Below are 23,724 nucleotides of genomic sequence, written 5' to 3' on the forward strand. Positions count from 1 at the left end.
ACCGGCTACAGGACGGCTGACTGCCTTTGATAGGGAATCCCAAAACCGTTTCCCATTTTCATCCATACACGGTAACACTTCTTCCTGTCAATTCCTCCTCTTATATATCCGAATTTCTTGTCAGTCCCAAGACAGGACAACCCAAACATGACAAGTGAGCAGCAGCGCGTGCGCGCCGGCTGCCGGGCTTATTGGCACGACGCTATAAGTGCCAGGATTTAACAGTCCCGCGCTTCCCGCAGGGTGCTTTGTAAGAGAGAGAGCTGTGGGCTTGTCCACTTGTGACAGGTACACGTAAGTCACGGTGCTAAACTCGTGTGGAGCAGAGCACAGGCCAAGTCTCCACAACACTGTCCGGAGACACTGAGACCCCAGCACGGCCTGGGGCTGCTGAGCCACGAGGGAGCTGCCCTCGCCTGGTCAGTAACCAATAAGCAGACAACCAGCCCGAGAAAGCCGGCATCGAGCCCGCTCCACACACAGCCAGCCCCACGGCTACTCTGGCTTTCCCTAATGCTGACAATGAACAGCAAAAAATCAGCAAGATCTTTACAGCAAGAACTTTATTACTGCTGCGGGGTCTCCCCCCCCCCCCCCCCGCTCTAAAATATACCATACAGGTTAATTCAGGCACAACTAATATTACATCACTTCACAGAAGACGAAAGTGGTTACCCAAGAAGCAAGCTTTACAGAATCATGTAGTGACCCAGTTTTCTCACTGAACATCAGACATTCAGTGAAGCAATTTTCGTCTACCAGCTTTTGTAGTCCCAAATCAAACAAGTCATGCAAGAGTGAAGACTATTCCACGAACATCTTCAGGGCACAATGCAAAGAAGCCACTTTAAATGGCACAATATTGGAAAATGACCATTCCTCCTCCCTTGCCCATTCAAACTAAACTCTTCTCTATTTCGGTGACAGTTAAAAGCCCATCCTATTTAACGGATAGTTCTCATAAACGAGCTAGTGTATGAACATTATTCCACGTGAGTGACTGATCATTCTGAATTAACATTGTTTTACTCATGAAAACCAAAAATTAAATTGGAACAGATCTAGGATCAGACACAACCTGAAGACATTTTAAAAGCACAGTAAGGTTGTCATTCAGTAAGCAAACTTTCAAAACTAATTCTAAGACAAAAAAAATGTAGGTGGGGAGGGAGTGAGGACGGGAGGGAAGCCGGGGAGCAGGTGCACGACACACCCAACGCGCAGTGCACAAAGCCCAGCGTGCCGCGGGAGCGTCGGGATGGGGGACGGGGAGGATGGGGGGACGGGTGTGTGTGTGTGTGTGTGTGTGTGTGTGTGTGTGTGTGTGTATGTGAAGGCGACACTGCTCAAGATGGAAACCTCGCTGTACAACTTCTGTGTAGGCACAATCTATGAATCCCACCGAGACACAGGTACATGGAACTCGTAGCTTCCCCGCCCTCCCTTGCCTGTGACAGGAGTGGAAGTCAGGCCAGCCGTCTCCTGTCCTAACCTGAAACAAAGGGCTATGCTGTCCCCTCTTGGGACACTAGTGTTTGACATTTAATTGTGACTAGTGCAACATTCACACACAAACCCAAGACAGCAGCACGCGACTCCTGTGTGTGTTAGTGTTTTTTTTTCCTCCTATCAGTGCATGAAGAATCCACATCTGTGCTGTGCTCAACGTATAAACAGCTCATCAGCCCCCTGCCCGGGGCTAACCTTGGCTCTGCTCTGGTTGGCTGCCCCCTGCCCTTTACTCCTAGGATCACAGGCAGAGGTAGTTTCTTAAAGCTTGAGATGATAGGATTGGGGCTGGGAAGGCGGCTCAGTGGTAGAGCGCTTGCTTTGCATGCCTGAGGCCCTGGGTTCGATTCCTCAGCACCACATAAGCAAAAAAAGAAAAAAGAAAAAAGCCGGAAGTGGCGCTGTGGCTCAAGTGGTAGAGCGCTAGCCTTGAGCTGAAGAGCTGAGGGACAGCACCCAGGCCCAGAATTCAGGCCCCACGACCGAACAAAAAAAAAACAAAAAACAAAAAACAAAAAAAAAAAGCTTGAGATGATAGGATCGGGGCTGGGAAGGCGGCTCAGTGGTAGAGTGCTTGTCAAACAGGAATGAAGCCCTGGGTTCGATTCCTCAGTACCACATACACAGAAAAAGCTGGAAGTGGTGTTGTGGCTCAAGTGATAGAGCGCTAGCCTTGAGCACAGAGAGCCTCAGGGACAGTGCCCAGGCCCTGAGTTTAAGGCCCAGGACTGGCAAAAAAAAAAAAAAAAAGAAAACAAAACAACCTTGTAGGCTGGGTCCTGAATGCTTCACCACCGTGGTTTGTGGTTAGGGATACGCTGTGTAGACTATTAGACCCAAGTGATCAGAAGGAAAAACATTACCTTGCACTGACAAATCCACCTTCCAAACAAGACTGCCCGAGACTCAAAGATGTGCGGAGCGCAGTGCCCTCTGATCCGGGGCGTAGCGCGACCGTGGCTCAGGAGCGAGCGCCCGCTGTCCACCTGTGGCCACGCCAAAGTGACGTCTTCTCCACGAAGCAAAGTGTAATCACACAAATGTTCACAGCGGCGGGCAGACTCGCCAAACAAAGATTATTTCATAGGGGGACGGATCATGGGGGGGGGGGGCGGGGACAAAGGGCAGCCTCTTAGCCAGCCACACCAACAGCAAGGATAAATAAGTTTTCACAAATGGCGCCAAGAGCCAACAAAATCCACTCAACTATGTAACTGCCTGGGAGGAAAGACACACACACACACACACACACACACACACACACACACACACACACACACACACGTACACACACGTACACACACGTACACACACGTACGTGCATGCCCTGGGAAGGTGATTACTCCTTTAGGCTGGGCTTTTAGGCACCACCATAGACAGCTCCCACTCTGCTGTCTCAGGAGACGACTCTTGGGCCTGAGGACTGGGGTCTGGATTCCATTATGAGCATCTACGGCATGATGCCGGGCCCGCTTGCCTGTACATCCGTCTGTCTGAGCAGAAGCCAATCCTTCAACTCCACACCACCGCCCCCAGGCGCCGGGTAGCTGCTTCTCTTTCCCAACCACCGAACCCTATCTCATGCTGGGTGCAAACTCCCTTACGTGGAACATCTTCACCGAGCACAAATGCACGCACCCTGAGTGATCTTCCTCTAAGACGCTAGAATTTTGGGAAACTGCAAATGTTCTTGAAAGTCACAGGATGAACAACACACAGGCTTTACTAAGCTACCAGGAAAAAGGTTTAAGAGAACTTTTGTTTTGCTAACATTGTTTACCCAGGCACATAAAAGGATACTTCTAAATAAAACTCATAACTGATTTACTTAACATGAATGTAAAGTTACAATGAAACATTAAGAGTCTCTTCTCACAGGCTAGAAAATAAAGCAAAACCACCAGGAGGAAGCGTTGATGAATACAACTATGATTAACAAGAGAAGGAAACGCTACCTAAGAGAATCTGAAGACTCCACAGAGGTCAAGGAGATGTGATCTCTTAGACATGAATTGATTCAAGAATCAAGGAAAACAACTTGGTAAGTCTCATTTTTCATAGATTTTGCTTTCATACTATTTAAATGCTGAAGATAGAAATGAAAGGGAGGGGAGGAGAGAGAATAAAATGATTTCAATGCACACAACTCCTGTCACTGACTTCAGATTTCATCTTTGCGACATTACATATTGCTAACACCTTCAAAAAGAAGCGGTACAAACCAATCTTACAAAATAAAACTAATCTGCTAAATAGCTTCATTATCTGCATTTACTAATTGATATTCAGTATAAAAATAATGATATTCAAAGCGCAAAACAGCAAGAAGTGGCCACCATTCCCTTGACAGCATTGGGAGAGTTAGCCATTATCTATTAGTACAAAAATCAAATTTAATTTTCCAACACGTTTAAACCCAATTACACCCACGCAGGCAGGAAAACTACCCGTGGGCCACGCACCATCTGTAATCCTAGCTACTCAGGAGACTGAGAACAGAGGATCAAAGTTCAAGGCCAAGTCCAGGCAGGAAAGTCCATGAGATTCCTCTCCAGATAACCACCAAAAAGCTGGAATTGGAGCCTGTTAGCTCAAGTGGTACAGCACTAGCCTTGAGTAAAAAAGCTCAGGGACAGCACCCAAGCCCAAGTTTAAGCCCCAGGACTGGCACAAAAAGAAAACAACAACAAAAAGCACAACAGCTCTCCGCCTCTCAGACATGCACTCACTATTTAAAATCCTATAATCACTAACCTGCTAGATCTAAACAAAAACTCACAGAAGGCATGTAAACTGTACCCTTATCTCTTGGATTACAATGGTTAAGTACGGAACAATTCCTTAAACATTGTACAGATCATTAAAGGTACACTTAAAAGCACCTACAATTTTCCTTTAAAAATAAAAGATTGAGCTGGGTGGCAGTGGCTCACACCTGTAACTCCTATCTACTCAGGAGGCTGAGATCTGAGGATCCCAGCTCAAGGCCAGAACAGGCAGCAAAGTCCACCTCCAATTAACCACCACAAAAAAAAAGGGGGGGGGGAGAGTAGAATTGGTAGAGTGCTCACCTTGAGCAAAAAAGCTCCAGGCCCTGCACACACAATAAAGAAAAGATTCACAGTGCACTGCACCCTGGAACGTACGTGGTGTGTGAACGCAAACAAAGCACAAGGAAGCCAACCTAACCTGCGGTGTGCCATCTTGCTTCTTAAAATCCCGCTTTCTCAAGCAGGAAGGAACCAGCTCGCATCACGTCCCCATGTCTCAGGAAAAAGCACGCAGCAGCTCCTAGGTACCAGGACACTGAGAAGGAAGTACAACAGGTGCACTTAACACAGGCCCGTCGCCGCTTCACGCTGTCTGCGGGGTTAAGTCCCACCACAAACTCAAACCATCACCGGAGAAGTCTCGTGTTACCACACCACAGGCCGATGCACACCCTTGATCTGTCCCACGGGCGTTAAAGCAGCGTGTCAGCAAATGCTGCTGGCATTCAAGAGCTCATTTGTTGGAGCTTCAAAATGTCAACAGCGTTAGCAGCCCGGTTCTGGTTACTAACCCTACATCTCCGAGCGTGAGTCAGGAGAGGTGAAAACCCGAACTGCAGGCACCAGCAAGGCTCACTGAAGGACCTACTTGAAAAGAGGAACATGACACACACACATAGGAAACATTCATTGGTTTCCAGATACAGTAAACAAGTGAAAGTGATTCGTCTGCAGGTACATGAAGTTTCCACTCCCTTAACCATTCAGCAGAAATCTGGAATGCTGGAACCGACTGTAAATAGAGCTCGAGGAGACACGGGTTTCTGGAAGGAGCGGTAAGGGCTTGCAGTGCAATCGTGTAACACATCGCAAAGCTAGCTCACAGGATTCACAGATGAAGTCACATTAAAAGACGCAGGATTCTGGAAAAGCTAATTCCACACCAGTATCACTGTGATCTTCCTGCTCAGCACCAAGTGACATTCTCATGAATAAATATGATTGCTCCTTTAAAATTAAAAAAGAAAAAAAAAAAAGCTAAAACAAAGAAGTAATACCAAATGAACTCTTTACAACAGCCCTTCTTCTGAAAGCCCACAGGGTTATGGCGGAGCCCTATTAAACGTGTCACTTATACAGAACTCAGGTTTCACAAGCAGACACACCTTCTGTAGATACCACTTATAAAAAGACTATGAAATCCCACAGGATGTAAGACATGCAAACCCCCCCCCCAACAGTAACTCTAGTGAGGTCAGACGCAGCCCGAACAGTATTGCTTCCTTAAAGCTCTGCTGATTGTCAACTATGGATGACATCCTTACCACAGGCACTGCTGTTCTTATTTGGAGTTAAGAATCTTGAAGGAGCAAAATTCATTTTGCTAGGCGTTACCTGCGTTCCTCCCAGAGCTCGACCTCCCCCAAGTGCTTCAGTTCACGCTCTGCTACTCTAACATCAGTATAAAATCAACACTGAGATGCAAGTAAAACTAGTGACATATTTACACAAATGGACTATCCAAGAAAAGTTCACACGCGCAGAATCACTGTGTAATACTAAGGCGGCGGGAGGCGGATGGTAAGCGCATCACCACGTAGCGGGCCCGCACGCCGCACTCTGTGCGTCTAGACTGTGGGGAGCACCACGCCAAGCCCTGCTGTGGTGCTGTGGACGCAGTCCTTGCGAAGGGCCCAGAGTTCACTGCACGAGTGCCGCTTCGTAGATGCCAGCTCTACCATCTTCCATAAAACTCCACGACAAGGGCCCAGCGTGCTGAGGCAGAGAAATGAGCAAAAGGCACCGACCGCAACAGAGGCCTGCAACCGCGCCAAGAGGCCCGTGCGCAGCTCAGCACAGCACATTTGAAGTCGCTCTGCAGCGCTCCAGTGCAGCGCGGCACATTCCCATCAACTTGGCTGCTTGTGGTAAAGCCAAACGCTACTCTCCTGACCCGGAGACAAAACACAGCCCAGTCACACAGGAAATGTCCTCAGAAGAAAACAAAGCAACTGAAACCTTGGCTCCAAGCACTGCAGAGGTCAATGTGAAGCTGCAGCACTAACCGCGTCTGCAGGCCGGTCGCCGCGCCCTCGGTCTCCTCTCCTGCCCAGAGCCTCTCCAGCAGCACGGCCTCCTGCTCGCGCTCTGCACCGGGGAAGGGAAGGCTGGGGGGCGCAGCAGGCCGCTCCAGCATCTCGGGACTCACAGTGCCCCACTGCTATCAAAGGTCCAAGATCCTCATGATGGCGTTTTGGTCAAACTTAAAACTCAGGAAGGCTCTGGATGAGAACGGGGGCCGGCAGTGGCCGTTACACGTCACCGATGGCCCGTCGGCGCGGTCCGGCACCGCCTCCTCACCGGAACCGGGGAGGTCGGACGCAGCATCTGCTCAGAAAAATGACAAACATCAGTTCGTAAGCTCAGTGGAAAGGCAACGCTGCCCCTGCCCTTGCACAGAAAGAAACCGCGCAGACACAGATGCGTCTGTCCCTGTCCACAGGAAACCAGAGGAGATCCACCAGCGTGGCTTCCCTTCCCTCAGCACGGCGCAGCTGACCCTAAACTACTTCCTCCCAAATCTTTTTTTTGGGTCCAGTCGTGGGGCCTGAACTCTGGGCCTGGGCGCTGTCCCTCAGCTCTTCAGCTCAAGACTAGCGCTCTACCACTTGAGCCACAGCGCCACTTCCGGCTTTTTTCTTTTTGCTTATGTGGTGCTGAGGATTCGAACCCAGGGCCTCAGGCATGCAAGGCAAGCGCTCTACCACTGAGCCACCTTCCCAGCCCCCTTCCTCCCAAATCTTAACCTCTGCCTTGGACAGCCTGGGCCATTTTGAAAAAGGGTGTCATTTTGCCTCTTACAGTATTTTGTGCCCAATAATGAGACCTTTTTTTTTTTTAAAAAAACAGATCTCAAAATGGAAGTGCTGTGAAAAGACCATTCCACTGGAAGAAGGGAAAGAAGACAGCGCCAGAAAACAATGATGAAGGCTACCAGTCGTTAAACAACTTCAGAAAACCCGAGACTACAGCTCGGTAACTACTCCAAACTTTCTTAAGCAGAGCAGGATGTCTCAGGAGGTTTGAAATGGACATCGAGAAGCTAGGACAGAAAGTCGTCAGAAAGCAGGGTTCTCGGGCTGGGAAGGTGGCTTGGTGGTAGAGCGCTTGCCTTGCATGCATGAGGCCCTGGGTTCGATTCCTCAGCACCACATAAGCAGAAAAATATCCAGAAGTGGCGCTATGGCTCATGTGGTAGAGCGCTAGCCTTGAGCTAAAGAGCTGAGGGACAGCGCCCAGGCCCAGAGTTCAAAGCCATCACAATCACACACACATGCACACACGCACACACACATACAAGCAGGATTCTCAAGACAAGAATCCTTTGGTACTTCATTCTACATATTTTGTATATCCATTCCACACACAACTAATAACCTTCTGCAATGTTCTTGAACATGTTTTGTTTTTTTAAGGTTCTGTTAACTGACTTCTGAATAGATGTTAAGAGTTAAATTAACAGCCGAGCCCGTTTTCTATCACTGAGGTGATCCCCAAAAAATGCTACTAAAAGGACTTCTCTCCCAGCTTCGCTGTGGTGAACTCTTGCTGTGCTAGCGATGGCGGGGGTGGAGCTCGGGGCTCTGTGCTGTGCTATGTGATGGCTGTGGAGACTCTGAGTGAAGGGTAAGACGCTTCAAGAAAAGCGCCAGGAAAACTGAGCATCAACATGTAGAAGAAACTGGACCCTGAAAGGGGACAGGGCAGCCCTCCAGCCCATGTGTAACGAGTGTAGTCTAAACCAAAACAGACCATGCCTCCCCCACCCCTCGCCCCCAAGCCGCACCCCGCACCACACACAACAGCGACCTGAAGTGGCCTACGGGGAAACTGAACCACAGAGGAACCTTTGCGAATGTTACACCAAACCCCAAAACAACTGAGAGAAGACTACATCCAACTGGACCCCTGGGTCTCTCTCCTCTCCACCAACCCCCAGTGCTGTCCGAGGACTCGCGCAGGGCTTGGGCCCAGCACACAGCACACAGCACCAGCACGCTGACCGGCCTCTCTGGAGCACTCACGCCACGCACACTGCACACCCCGCACACCCACCGCACGCCCGCTCAGCAGGCAGCAGCCCCCAGGCCCCCAGCTGAAACCTCACCTCAGGAGAACCAAACCCCACCCCATTTTCTTAAAAAACAGAAAAGGACTTGCCTGTTTCAAAGTTGTCCTGAAGTTTTCGTGGGTGCAGTTTCTTTTCACATTTCTATTAAAAAACACAAAACACACACAAGAGTAGTTACCAGTTATTTTTTACTTATTAAAAATCAGGAGCGCCAGACTCTGGTGGCTCACACCAGTCGTCCTAGCTACTCAGGAGGCTGAGATCTGAGGATCGCAGTTCAAAGCCAGCCTGGGCAGGAAAGTCCATCAGACTCTCATCTCCAACTAACCACGTGAACTGGAAGTGGCACCGTGGCCCCAAGTACGAGAGCGCTAGTCTTGAGCAGAAGGGCTCAGGGACAGCGCCTAGCTTGAGTTCAAGCCCTAGTACTGGTGTGTGCACACACACAAACACACGCATGCACACACATACACACAATCAGGAAATACATATAATCAAACCTCTCTTGAAGAAAATTAAACCAGCAATCCAATCACCATCCCCATTCTGAGTCTTTTTTTTAAGCCTAAAACTTACTTTAATTCTGGTTACAATAAAGACACCAGACAAAGAAAATTATATATCCTACAACTCAACCCAGAAATAGCACTATTTCAGTTATAGCTTTCCAGCTTTTATCCCAGGAAGGCACGGATAAATGCATTTTTATATAGTTAACTCTGAAGGGAACTAATTACAGCACACTGATACTGTTGTATGACCCTCCGTGGGGCCTGACACGGGGGGGCGGGGGGCACCTGTTCCTGTCCCTGGGTTACATCCAAGGCAGTTCTAGAAACATGTAAAACAAAACCATGTTCTAATCAGTGCCAATCTGCGTTGTCTTCTTACTTTTGTTGTTGTTTGGGGCAGTACTGGGGACTGACCCCAGGGGTTCCTGGTTTGCTACTTAAGGGCTCTACTGACGTGGAGACACACTCCAGTCTTTGTACTCACGCTATTTTTCAAGACAGTCTCGTTTTTGCCTTCCCAAGTAGTTGGGAATAGGGCTCCACCTCAGTTCTGCTGGCTTAATGGTACTCTATTAATACAGCACCCGCGTCTGTATTTTCATAATTGCAAAGAGAATTCCAGGCCTTTCATTCAGCCCAGCACTTTTCTAGACAGGCTGTACAATTTACTATTATTTACGATTTGCTAATATACTCAATAATATGCAACTTGGAATTACCGATGTTTTTATATTTGTCTGTGATGGGGAAAGATCACTGCACCAGTGTTTACATTCATGGAGCAGAGTTCAATACTTTTATATGTTTATACTTAGAAACTTGTATTTCTTCTCTTACAAACTGTTCATACTTCACTATCATTTTATTAAGACAAAAGTTCAAGTTTTTCTACACAACTTTGAGAGTAACTTGTGAAATATCTAAAAAAAAATCCCACAGGAATTTTGAATGACTAAATTCTAGATTAATTGGAGACATGTACTGTCATTAAGGAAGCACTTGCTGCATCTTATTGAAGCCTATTCATTATGATCATCTTCTCGCTCCTGCCAATCCTTTCTCAGAGCCGAGTAAATAAAAATGCAAAGTCTGACAGTAACTGTACCATGTTTACTGGTGGAATCATGATAGCCAAGTTGTAAATAAGCTACATTCAGGGAATTTGTGTGAAAATACTTTGACAAAAAGAAACCCCACAGCACAGGCAAGCAAGGACATGAGAAGTTATTAACTTAGACAGCAATTACAAAGTAAAGTTACAGGACTGGGAATGTGACTTAGTGTTAGGGTGCTTGCCTTGCATGCATGAAGCCCTGGATTCAATTCCTCAGTACCATACACAGAAAAAGCCTGAAGTGCCGCCGTGGCTCAAGTGGTAGAGCGCTAGCTTGAGCACAGGGAGGCTCAGGGACAGAGCAAAGGCCCTGAGTTCAAGCCTCAGAACCAGGGGGGTGGGGGGAGGAGTACATTTACCCTATTAGGAATCTTACATAATGGATTACTGTACAAAAAAAAAAAAAAAAAAAAAAAGACAAAAAACTACCTAAGCTGGTGGCTCACGCCTCTAATCCTAGCTACTCAGGAGGCTGAGATCTGAGGATCACGGTTCAAAGGCAGCCTGGGCAGGAAAGGCTGTGAGACTCTTATCTCCAATAAACCACTAGAAAACTGGAAGTGGCACTGTGGCTCACGCAATAGCGCTCTTGCTTTGAGCTGAAGAGCGCAGGGACAGCGCACAAGCCCAGAGTTCAAGCTCCACAACCAATACAAACAAACAAACAAACAAAAAGTACCTAAGGAGTTGCTTAGATATATACCCAAACCAATGTCATAAGTCAGTCTGTAATTCAGAGTAGCTGGATTTTTGGGTACATGAACACAACAGTATACAATCTGGACCTAAGAAGCCCTGCAGATGCATGAGTCAGAGTAAGAACCGAGTGTGTCACACCCACGCACCGACCTCCTCTGGGAGAAGCGCTGAACACTTACCATCAAGGGATTCTGTTGCTTTGCTGGTTGACTGTGGATTCCATTTGTTCTTTTCTTTTGGTTAGGCGAGTCTTGATACTGCTTCCTGCCATTTCCCCTCAAATTCTGATTCTGTTTTTCCAGTAAAAAGAAGTAAAATGTGAGTTTGTGGCACAATGTTGTTATACACAAGAATCTCTACGCCTGTGTTTACAGCTGCTTAACCCCAGAGCTGAGCAGCGGCAGACACTCTCCTAACTCCACATCCATGTCTTTTTTTTTTTTTTTTTTTTGGGTCCAGTCCTGGAGCCTGAACTCTGGGCCCGGGCACTGTTCCTCAGCTCTTCAGCTCAAGGCTAGCGCTCTACCACTTGAGCCACAGCGCCACTTCCGGCTTTTTTCTTATGTGGTGCTGAGGAATCGAACCCAGGACCTTGAGCATGCAAGGCAAGCGCTCTACCACTGAGCCACCTTCCTAGCCCCGAACATCCACCTATTTCTTATGAAAGGTAGTTTGTTCTAAAGCCACAGGTACAATGGCCTCTCCCTGCCCCACCTCTCCCTTTCCCCACGGACGGCTGAGACTGGCTCTGAGTGGCTCCCTACTTGAGCTCAGCAAGCCAGCCTGCGTGAGGCGGCCCTGGCTACAGGAACAAATAGAAACAAAAGCACAACCACAAGAGTGGAGGGGACGCAGCGCCCACGGGAAGCGACAGCACTCAGGAAGGAGGCGCCGAGGCCACACAGGCACCGGATTCTTTTTTATTTTTTAGCTGGTGCAGGGTCTTGAACTCGAGGCTTGGGCACTGTCCCTCGGCCTCTTTGTGCTCAAGGCTAGCTAGCACTCTACCACTGGAACCGCAACGCCCCTTTCAGCGTTTTCTGAGGACTTTATTGGAGGTAAGAGGCTCACAGACTCTTCTGCCGGGGCTGGCTTCAAACCCACAGTCCTATGAGTAGTTAGGATGACAGGCCTGAGCCCTGCTAGCACAGTTGTTAAGAGTAGAAAACAGGCAGTACGTGTCATCAGTCATTAGTTACTAGGAAAATCTGCCCTAAAGTTTTAATCGATTCTTAAGTGAATAATCTTCCACTAAATGTTCAGGTTGGGCCTTTTGAACTTTTGAGTGTTTTTTGTTGAGTGCTATCTCTTAGGTAAAGGTGAATCTACTAGAACCATAGCTCCACTTCTAGTTTGGGGTTTTTTTTAATGGTAATTCAAGATGAGTCTGGTGGACCCTCCAACCTCAGGTGAGCCGCTGGCATCCAGCCAAACAGCAACTTTTAAAACACTTCATTTTCATTTACCTTGAAAGGATGACTATTTAACAGGACTAACTAAAATGGGGTGACTCAGCCAACTATAGGTACATATATATGATAAATGAAAATGACAAATGAAAATTTCATATTTACATTCCCTCTACCTACGGGAAAAAAACCAAGCAGCTACTAAGACAGGTGAAAACAGTAACAAACCCCAAGTAACTACAGGAAAAATGGGTGCCAGAGCCTGCCGCGTCCTGCTACCTACCACACAGGTGCACGCTGGCATCTGTCTGGTTTTCCTGTTACACTGTGGTGTAACACACATAAAATTCACCACAGAACCGACTTTATACATACTCCAGTGGCACCTAACACAATTTTAACAACTGTCATCACCGGGCCCTTCCCAACTGTTTTGGTGGTGCTAGGATCAAATACTTCGCCTTGCACAGGACAAGCATGAGCCCACAGAAGCTCCGCACCCACAACACAACACAACTCCATCCGCCTCCTCCTCCTCCAGCCTCAACTTCTGCTCTACCTGTGTGCTCAACTCTCTACCTGACAGGATCTGTTCTGCTGTGCCTGTTTGTTTAGGGCCCTACTTTTAAATTCTTTTAATTTACACACCTAAGCGTGGGAAGAGCGAGTCACCTGGTAACCACATTTAACTGGCTGAGGGAGCACCAGCTGTTTTCCCTAGCCAGACCGTTCACATTCCCATTGGTAATGCACAGGGCTCCAATTCTTCCTGCTCTTACCAACGCTGGTCACTTTCTTCGTGTGGGTTCTATTACTACCAGAGCCACTCTTAATTCGTAGTAGGCATTTTACTCTAATGCTGTCTTGTATTTCCCAAATGGGAACGTGGGCCATCTTTCTGTTCGTAGGGACCCCCTGAATACCTTCCTCTGAGAGTTTTCTAATCAAGTTGTCTGCTCTCTTTCAGACAGGGTTGGGCTGTTTTGTATGACTATCACTATAGCTTTTGTGTAGATATCTATACATATATACTTATCTCTGGATATTAATCCTTTACCAGATACATGACTGGTGTATACTTCCTCTCATCTTGTGCGTTTTTTTCCCCACTTTCTTGACTGAGCAATTCAGTGTGTATGTTTTTTAAAAAAATGATTACCACTCGGAAGGCAAAAACAAAAAGACAAAAATATTAGTAAGCAGATGGAATAATTCTAACTCAAATACTGTTCCTAGCGTGTTCTCCCTTGGTAACGTCTACCCATTTGTCTCATAAGATTCCCATCAAGGTCAGCTTCAGATCACATCAGAAGGCTGGAGGCTCTGCTCCAGAGTTCAGAGCTCACTTAGCCATGCACACGAGTTCTGTCGGCGACCGCCGTGCCACTCCTCACTCGGGAGTGAGTGGGGCGCGCGCACACGCACCTTGGCTTTGAGAAGGTCGGACGCCTCGTGGCCGCCGCTGCCGCCGCCGCCGGGCTTCTGCGGCTGCCTGTGCTTCGCCCATTGGTCACCGGGAGATCCTTCGGGGAACAGCTGCTGACTGTGGCGGAATTTGGTTCGACTACACCAGGATTTAAGAAGCACAAGTCAGATGAGACAGTTGTCTGGGCCTGGGGGCGCTGTACCACCTGAGCCATAGCATACCAGTTCTCTGGTGGTTTCTTGGAGATGAGTCTCATGGACCTTCCTGCCTGGGCTGGCTTCTAACCACAATCCTCAGATCTTAGCCTGCTGAGTAGCTAAGATTACAGGCATGAGCCACCAGCACCTGGCTTTGTAACCATCTCTTGAATATTTAATCTTCTATTTGTCTTTTAACTAGACTTTTCTAAATTTTTAAATTTTCCAATAGCGGGTTTGAACTTGGGGCTCACCCTTGCTAAGCAAACACTCTGCCTCTTGAGTCTTTTTTGATTTTTCAATTCAGGTCTCACATGGCTAGCCAGGCTGGGCTGGCCTGTAGGTCTCCTGATACTTTTCATACAGTTAGGAGTGCAGACATGAGCCACTGTAGGTGACTTTTATTGGTTGAGGTGAGGTCTCAAGAACTTTTTGCCTGGGCTAGTGTTGAACTTCGATCTTTCCCAATATGCTCTCCCTGAGTAGCTGGGATTATAGACATATACCACCTGCCTAATAGCTTTTTTTCTTAATTGGACACAACTTATATTCTTACTGAAACGTTTCCAGTATGGAACTTAACCCTACACATATTAGTTACACAGTATAGCATACACTTAACTTTAGTGATCTTGCCACACAGGATGGCACACATGCGTGTGTCGAGTCACAAATACCAAGACCACAAAAGAGTAGTAGCTTTCCAAAACACATTAAGAGTTCTTCAGGGCTGGGAATGTGGCTCAGTGGTAGAGAGCTTGCCTCACATGCATGAAGTCCTGGGTTCGAGTCCTCAGCATCACATACACAGAAAAAGCTTAGAAGTGTTGCTGTGGCTCAAGTGGTAGAGTGCTAGCCTTGAGCACAGAGAGGCTCAGGGACAGCGCCCAGGCCCTGAGTTCAAGGCCCAGGACTGGCAAAAAAAAAAAGAATTCTTCACCGTTTTACTGAAAACCTAACAAAATCTCAGCCTTTTTATCCCTTTAGACAATCATTGAAACGCTTCTGCTAACACCTTGTGGCTGTGGCTGCGGCTGCATGGTAATATCCTAAGATCCCCTCCATGTCCACCTGCAAACAGAAGTGGAGGGCCGCCTTTCCACGGCTGCACCATGGGGCAGCGCACAGCCCGACCCTGGCAGATTCCCCGAATAATGATCATTTCTGAAATTTTTCTTTTCTAAACCCCTATTTCAGAACTTTGTGATAGCATCTTTCTTTTTAACTTTGGCTACGTTGCTGTCTACCTTATGGCTTCGACACTTTGGTATTATTACCAAAGGAAAAATTACCAAAGGAAAAATAGACTCTTAAGCTCTGGTTCTCATAAAACCTAAGTAGAACAGAATAGTTGCCATTTTTAAACCGCTAGCTGTGATTATGGCTTGTTCCTGCTGCTTAATTGTTAAAGCTCTATGGGAAACGCTGCCCGTCCATTTTAGAGAAAATGTGAAAAACAGTTCTTGATCCTATCAAAGGCAACGTGGTGGTTAAGCCAATTGGAAACACACGCCTGTTTATGTGACTTTCCCTGTCTGCGTAATTGTGATTTGGGTGCATGAGCTTGAGTTCACACCCATGTCACAAACACACCTCATAATACATAGCCGATGGCAGGGAAGTACGCAAAAATGCAAACCAAGTCTTCACAGCTCTGTGGGAAGCTGTAACCATTTACCAGTGCCCTGGCCTCTCCTGTACAACCAACCAGAGCTCAGCACACCTGCCTCATGCCTGGCGCCGTCACCTCTGAGGGAGGACGCAGAGCAGAGCGACTCCAGGAAGGCCTCTCTCCTAGCTGCCGGCACCCTCTCAATTGTTTAAAAGCGTGTGCAGAGCTCCATCTACCTGCTCTCATCAAAAACCTTTGAAAACAGTCTTCCACGAGACCGGTTAAGAAAAAGCACCTCCAAAAAGGAATCTGTACCTCTGCGAACTTTAGAAGCAAATAGCACTGCAGTAGAAATCACGAGAAAGTCAGAATTCTGTGAATGCATTTCTGTACCTCAACTTCTCCACGGTGGGCTTAGCTGGGGTGCTTCCAGCTGAGGAAAAGCCATTGTCGCTGTCTGAGGAGTCCCCGAATCTTCGAGAAAGCCAGTCCCTTAGCGGTCTGTGAAAGTATTAAAAATTCACCTTTAACACCTGCAGTCTCAGATCTCTGAAAGGCGGCTTTGTATGTCAAGTAATATATACATAGAGAAGTTATAGCCAGCAGCGTATTGAATGGGGAAAACGACAATCATTGCCTCTCAAGTCAGAACAAGACTCTTTCCGTCTTTAAGAGTACTCGAAGGCTTAGCTACGGCAGTACTGGTAATAGAAAAACATAAAGAGGATGCACTTAAGAGGAAAAAGTCCGAAACAGCAGCAGCAAAAGGAAAGAAGAAAACGGGAGGGGAGGAGGGTGGGAAAGGGGGAGGAAAGCTCAGTGTACCTGATAAAGGGAATGGCCATAAAAAATTTGTTAGGTGCCAATCCAAGTTTGGATTTTGGAGTCATATCATTTCTATGACAGGGCAGTTTCTCAATGGAAAACCATTCAATGTTCTGAAACACAGGAAGAAAAGGAAAAAGATCTTTAATGATTATCAAGTTCTTAAAGGAATTTCCCACTTGACTCACCAGGGATGAAGGTGCTCAAGGGTTACATACACGAATCTCTCTTCTTGTTTTGGGGTTAAACTTCGTGTCCTTGGGGACCCCTGGAATGATGTACAGGCGAGCGAGCTGGTCATTGATGCGCAGCTCAATGTAGTCATCCTTACAGATGTACTCCTTGATATCAAAACCAGTTTCCTCAAAGACCTGGAAATCAATTTGAACGAAACGTTCAATTTTAACAGAGTTCCAGTGCGATGCAATCTATTTCAAAGATGAAAACTCCAGAAATATCCAGTCACTACAGGTACACAAATGCTAAAGCAGGACTAAAGACGTTCTTGCATATCTGCAGCTTCTTTTTGGGGACTTCAGCTCTGGGGCTTGAACTTTGGGCCTGGGTGTTGTCTGGGACAGACAACAGGCGAGCGCTTCTACCACCACGCTGAGCCACAGAGCCACTTCTGCAGCTCCTTTTTAAATATGCAGAAGTGACTGGTAATGGGAGCTCATTCAGATGCACAGACTGCAGGAGGAGAGCACGGCATCTGTGTGCTTGTGCTGCCTGGGAAGAACAGGAACAAACATGCAGAGTGAGGAGTGCAGCCGCGCCGCTCCTGAGGGAGGGGGAAGGAGGTACGTGGGACACAGGAAAGACAGGAGGAATGGACTAGACTTCTAACGCAGCCTTTCTTAGAGTGTGTGTGTGGGGAGGGGAGGGCTACAACACAAATCTCAGGATTACTATTACACAAAACCCTCACTCTTTCCTTCAGCTAGAGAAGGAAGATGTGCTTGCTCTAACATACTAAGCTGCTTAAGATAAAGACCAGTCGGGTGCCGGCGGCTCACGCCTGTCATCCTAGCTACTCAGGAGGCTGAAATCTGAGGATTGCAGTTCAAAACCAGCCCAGGCAGGAAAGTCTCTGAGACTGACCTCCAATAAACTACTCAGAAAACTGGAAGTGGCGCTGTGGCTCAAGTGGTAGAGCGCTCACCTTGAGCTGAAGAGCTGAGGGACAGCGCCCAGGCCCAGAGTTCAAGCCCCATGACCGGACCCCCCCAAAAAAAGAAGTAGATAATGTGATACTGAGAGGTAAAGAGGGACTCTCCTCTGGCCTGTGTTGGTATCTGCAAGGTATTGCAGGTATACAGGAAGCAAGTGCACTGGAGAGCAATGGCTGACATCCAAACACAGCTTACACACTTCCCAGAACAAAATATCAAGTGCTCAGTGCAGAAGCTCCCTAGCTTCACACTTCCCCAAATCCTAACACTCGCATACACGGGGGAGCGTAATTAAGCTGTCACTCACGGGCGTCACGGCTCACTCATGCTGCTGAGCACGCAGCGGGGACCAACCAGATGTTTTACCAAGATTTAATCTACTACTTGAGACAGCTTAAAAGTGTTTTGACTGGAATGTGGGTGCAGCAGCAGTGGAGTACGTGCGCCGTGTGCACAAGGCCCTGGCTCAGCCTCCAGCAGCGCCAAACAAGCCACACACACAGTGTCACTAGCACGTCCATCTTCAGAGATGAGATTGGTTATTATGACAACTGAGACTGCTGTAACCTAAAAACTTTCACACCGATGACAGTAGAAAATTTCTCCTCATCATAGACGCTGTTGAGTCAAAAGGGAGGACCCAAACCAGAGGGCACAACAGTTCATAAGCAGAATACATTAAAAACTCTATCAACTAGACACGTGATCCACTATAAAAGGGGAAAGTCAGCCAAGGGTAGTGGCTCACACCTGCTATGTTAGCTACTCAGGAGGCTGAGATCTGAGGATCCCGGTTCAAAGCCAGCCTGGGCAGGAAAGGCCACGAGACTCTTATCTCTAATAAACCACTTAGAAAACCGGAGTGGCGCTATGGCTCAAGTGGTAGAGCACTTGCCTTGAGCCGAAGAGCTAAGGGACAGTGCCCAGGCCCAGAGTTCAAGCCCCAAGAGCAACAAAATAAAAAAATAAAAATGGGGGTGAGGGGAGAGTTGACATGAAAAAAGAGTTTAACATGTAAAAAGACACTTTAGGAAGGAGACACTGAAGTACCAAGTAAGATGACATCCTTAAATTTCAGGAAATGCCGTGAAAGCCACAATGACACACACACCACGGTTAAAGAGCTTAACGTGCTAATGTTTCGGCCAGGACACCGCACCCTGCAGCTGGTAGGTAAATTTGTACAGCCTCCTGAGAAGCTCCTGGCAGTGGCCCCTGTGTGATTCAGCCCGGCCACGCTCAGAGAAATAAGGATCATTTCCCTTCAAGACATGCATTCACAGCAGCCCTTATTCATTTATCAAGAACTGGATAGACTGCAATGCACAAGAAGACAGAGGAGGAAGTGTGACACAGGTATACACTGAAATTCTGAACAGCGTAAGAACCAAGTATCGACAGGTGCTGCGACACACAGACCCGAGCCGGGGAGGCCGCAGCCGGCGTCAGACCCTAACCAGGAAGGTCAGGAGCCAGCAACACTCAGCTACCGTTTGGAAGAAAATGTTCATTATCGCTGGCTCTGCACTTGTATAAGAAGAGGAGTTACTGGTTTCTTTTTACCCTTCTGATAAGCTTGTTGAACAAAGATTATAGGAGGAACTGCAAGTCTCACTGCGTTTTTTTAAATCTTCAAAAAGAAATCTGAGTGGAGATTTAGTCTGATCGCATCTGAGAAGTTCCTGTTCTCTGCGAGTCAGGAGGAAGCCAGCAGCAGTGGGGCTGTTTTGTTTCTTCTGACCACGGGGCTTCTGGGAACCTGGGGAATGTTTTTCTCTACTGAGTCACAGTGAGGAAGTGCGAGGGGCAGGAAGGGCTGGACTTGCTCTGTTGTTTGGGGTGGAGGGGGGATCACGAGCCGGTGCAGATGGGCAACCAAAGAGGTGCATTAGAGCAGGAGCAGGCCCATGCGGACAGAAGGGAAAAGCCCCTCAGCTCTCCCACAGTCCCCGGCCCAGCCCGTACCAGTCAGTCCACGGGCTTCATCCCAACATGCAGCCCTGTGCTGACTGAGACTGAGAGCAAGGGACACTAGAACAGCTTTCCTGGGAAATTCCCTCATCTGCAGAAGACCACCTATGAAGTCAGAGAGCCATGGCCTTCAGCCTCATCCGGGGTTTCATTAGCAGAGCTCACAGCCAGGAGGGGAAGACAGAAACGTAACCACAGCTGAGCAGTCACAGCGCCCTCCACTTCCAAACACCATCACTTCCAATCTGTTCCCAAGGATCATGCACGGCCCCTCCAAACCACCTACTCCCCAGCTCTCTGACTACGGAGACAGGGTCTGCGCCCCAAAGCCTGCAGGCGGCCCCACCGGACACATCTTTCTCCTATCACAACAGTCATTGGGAAACTTCCAAAGGCAAAGGCGTTTTCTAACAAAAACAACCGACACCTCCTTCCCAAAGTGCTCAAAATGGACTGCAAAATGAGGCGTTCACTCTCCCCAAACATTTCCCGAGATAAACTTTTGATAGCTGACTTACGTGCCAGCCACTTCTTCACTGTGACTCAGAGTAGGGAAAAACATTCCCCGGGTTCACAGAAACCCCGTGGTCAGAAGAAACAGAACAGCCCGACTGATAAGTAACTTCTCAGATATTATCAGACTACATCTCCACGTCAGATTTCTTTTTGGAGAGTTAAAAAAATACACAGTGAGACGTGCAATTCCTCCTATAACCTTTGTCCAATAAGCTTATCAGAAGAGTAAAAAGAAACCAGTAGTTCCTCTGCCATCATACAAGCGCAGAGCTGGGGGATGATGAACGTTTTCTGCCAGATAATATGAACACTGTACTATTCTGAAAGTACAAGCTAACTGTTAAGTACCATCTGCTTGACCTCAAGAACAACACGGTGTCCAGTGTCCAGGGGGTTGTGGAGAGGAGCTCTCCCCGGCTGGAGGGCGGCCTGCTCCAGAAGGCGCAGCTCCTTCCCATCCTAAACAGCTCTCCTAGCACATTACTGTTGCCCTGCTCACAGCCTGAGAGACCCACACTTTACTGCCTTTCTTGCTATACCTGCGCTACCCTGGTTGCCTGCACCTGTGCCCGCCGAGAATTACTTGTGGTTACGGAGATAAACTATAGAGCTCCCTTCTCGTTACTTAGGTGCTGGCACTAGAACTTGAACTCAGACCACGTTCTTGCTCAGGATTTTGGCTCATGGTTGGTGCTCTGCTGCCTGAATAACACCTCCAGGCTGGCATTTTGCTGGTTCATTGGAGATCGGGTCTCTTGGACTGTTCTGCCTAGGTTGACTTAAACTAGCACCCTCCAGGTCTCAGTCTCCTGGGCAGTTAGGTGTGAGCACAGAGATTCTTGTGTCATTATCAGCGATCCTCAAGAATATTAAAGATATAATCCATTCCATTTACTCTATTTTCTTTTTATATGAAAAATATATGGAAGGGTAAACATTTAATCTTTCTCCCAGTAATAAAGCTAGTTAATAGTAACTGAGCATTTCTATACACCAAACAACACACTAAGCATGGTACCTAGATTTTGAATTCATTACATGCCACGTGAATAAATTTCACCAGGTGATCCTTAACTTTTTCATGACCAACAACAAGAGTTAGTTAAGGACAGAAAAATTGTGTGTGTGTGTGGGGGGGGTCAGTCATGGGGCTTGAACTCTGGGCCTGGGTGCTGTCCCTCAGCTCTTCAGCTCAAGGCGAGCGCTCTACCACCTGAGCCACAGCACCACTTCCAGTTTTCTGGTGATTCACTGGAGATAAGAGTCTCACAGACTTTCCTGCCCGGGCTGACTTTGAACCACAATCCTCAGATCTCAGCTTCCTGAGTAGCTAGGATAACAGGCGTGAGCCACCGGCACCTGGCAAAAATCTGTTTTTAAAGAACTTTTACAAGGTATATATCCAGAATTACTGTTCTCCTTCCTGTTAGTGAAGGGAGAAGAGAAACTGATGCCTCACCATAAATAAGGGTAGAAATACAGACGTTACCCTAACATGTCAGCAATACCTAGAAATCATTTTTGACATCTGTGTCCTAAATCTCTTGGTACCTCAAAGCTAGCCCAGAGACTCCATCTCCAATTAACCAGCTATCAACCGTGATCGCACTGTCTGCCTACTTGTAAAGCAAGAGAAAAAGACTGAGTTTAGGGCATCATTCTAAGTCTAATTTAGAAAATGGAGGGGGGGAACCTTTCCCTATCTGTTAATTGAAGTCAAAATGGAGAATGAAGCACTGATAAATGATTATGAAAGTGGGAATCTGGTTTTCAGCTAAGACATTGGATCTTCTGATTCTACAACACTGTAACGCCACCCAGTGGCAGAGGGACATACTGCAGTTCTACAACTGCTAAAGACCTTCATCATTTGAAAGTGGCAATGCTCAGCAGGACCTGAATTGTGTCTTCTTGTAACCAGAACAATTCGAGTTAAAGCCCCAACCCTCGCGGTGATGAAGTTAGCGGCCCACCACTGCACCACCCTTGGCTCACAGGCACCAGGCTCCTCTGGTCTTGTACCCGTATGAACACACAGGTGGAAAGTGACATGTCTCTTGGGCCATGGAGAAAGCCCTCAACAGGAACCAATCTACTGCCCCGGAACTGTTGAGTGAGGGACACACTTCACAGTTCAAACAATCTGAAACACACAAGTCCTCACAAGCTATCGCTTATGGAAAGGAAAAGCTCTTGGGCTGGGAAGGTGGCCCAGTGGTACAGTGCTCGCCTCACATGCATGAGGCCCTGGGTTCAATTCCTCAGCACCACCTAAGCAGAAAAAGCTGGAAGTGGCGCTGTGGCTCAAGTGGTAGAGCGCTCGCCTTGAGCTGAAGAGCTGAGGGACAGCGCCCAGGCCCAGAGTTCAGCCCCCAGGACCTTCCAAAAAAGCTCTTAAGAGGAGGGGGTAATTTCAAAAAATGGACAAGGAAAATTAAAAACGGTTAGGACAAAGCGATGTGGACCAAATTCCAGTGATAGCCCAAGTTACCTTACGCACTGAAATGCAACACCGGGAGCCTAAAGACCAGATTTGCCACTGGAACCGCAATGACTTACCTCTCTCGCAGCACAGTCGTGAGGAGCTTCTTCTTTATTGACTTTTCCCTTTGGAAAGCCCCAGCCTGACTTTGCTAGGTACCCCTGAACCAGCAGCACCTACGGAACAAGCACAGATGAAAATCGAACCTGCCCTCCTGCCCGTGCTCCTTCCAAAACCAGAACTGGAGCTCTTCAAGGAGGTTTACACAGCACTCGGCTTCACGGTGTTCCATGATTCAAATACACTAATGTGAACAAAGGCATTCTGCCTACTTAAAATTCGTTTGCTGACAATAGCTCAACACTTTGATACTGGTACTGGGGCTTGAACTCAGGGCCTAGGTGTTGTTCTTGAAATTTTCCCCAAGACTAGCAGTTTACCACTTGAGCCACAGCTCCAGCTTTTTGCTGGTTAGCTGGAGACAAGAATATCATGGACTCATCTGCCCCAGCTGCCTGCAAACCTCAATCCTCAGCTCCCAGTCTTTTGGGCAGTGAGGATTGATGACAGGTGTGAGCCCCTGGCTCACTAAGCAAGTCTTAAGACTCAAAGAGCATTTACAAGGCAAAATCTGGCCTTTCACCACTCAAAGTTCTAAATATGCCAGAACTTCATAACTCTATGTAATAAACACTAACGCCTTATGATCATTTCACTCAGAGTCTTGTCTTATACTCACATTTTCAAGTGTCTCATCAAGAATAATTGCTCCATATGTTGGCACTCCCATTTTATATTCCTTCCATTCATCCAAAACTTTTTCCACATCTTCACCTTGTGGCAGCAAAAATGGACAATGGCTGAAGAGTATAAACAGTGTAAAGGAAGTTTCTTTCTCATTAACATAGCTTGACAAGTTCTCTACAGAAAGAACTATTTAAATAAACTGTGTATGAAATTATTCAAACCTTCATCTAACATTTGTTTTTTATTCCACATTCATCTTCTCTTGAGCAACTCACTATCGATGTCTACATTTACCACAGACACTAATCAGGTAACATTTTAGATGTTCAGCAAATGAAGGCCTCAAATAACAATTACCTTAAATAGTTCTCACCAAATAGTCTATTTAATTCATCATAGCAAAGTCAACAG

At 47.4% G+C, this 23,724-nt stretch overlaps 1 protein-coding gene across 1 annotated transcript in view; it reads right to left on the reverse strand.

The window, feature by feature from the left end:
• Positions 1-575: 575 nt before the first annotated feature.
• LOC138803594 (m7GpppN-mRNA hydrolase-like) overlaps positions 576-23,724 on the reverse strand; it is a 28,861-nt gene continuing 5,712 nt past the window's right edge. The window contains exons 3-11 of the mRNA XM_069987654.1: positions 23,306-23,433; positions 22,644-22,742; positions 16,644-16,796; positions 16,426-16,538; positions 15,994-16,101; positions 13,791-13,929; positions 11,136-11,246; positions 8,721-8,772; positions 576-6,887 (exon numbers count right to left, since the gene is read on the reverse strand). Coding sequence (XP_069843755.1) covers positions 6,724-6,887; positions 8,721-8,772; positions 11,136-11,246; positions 13,791-13,929; positions 15,994-16,101; positions 16,426-16,538; positions 16,644-16,796; positions 22,644-22,742; positions 23,306-23,433 — 1,067 coding nt within the window. The 3' untranslated portion in view covers positions 576-6,723. The remainder of the gene's footprint in view (positions 6,888-8,720; positions 8,773-11,135; positions 11,247-13,790; positions 13,930-15,993; positions 16,102-16,425; positions 16,539-16,643; positions 16,797-22,643; positions 22,743-23,305; positions 23,434-23,724) is intronic.

This window comes from Dipodomys merriami, unplaced genomic scaffold, assembly GCF_024711535.1.
Source record: "Dipodomys merriami isolate MVZ:Mamm:240054 unplaced genomic scaffold, mDipMer1.0.p SCAF_342, whole genome shotgun sequence".
Lineage (NCBI taxonomy): Eukaryota > Metazoa > Chordata > Mammalia > Rodentia > Heteromyidae > Dipodomys > Dipodomys merriami.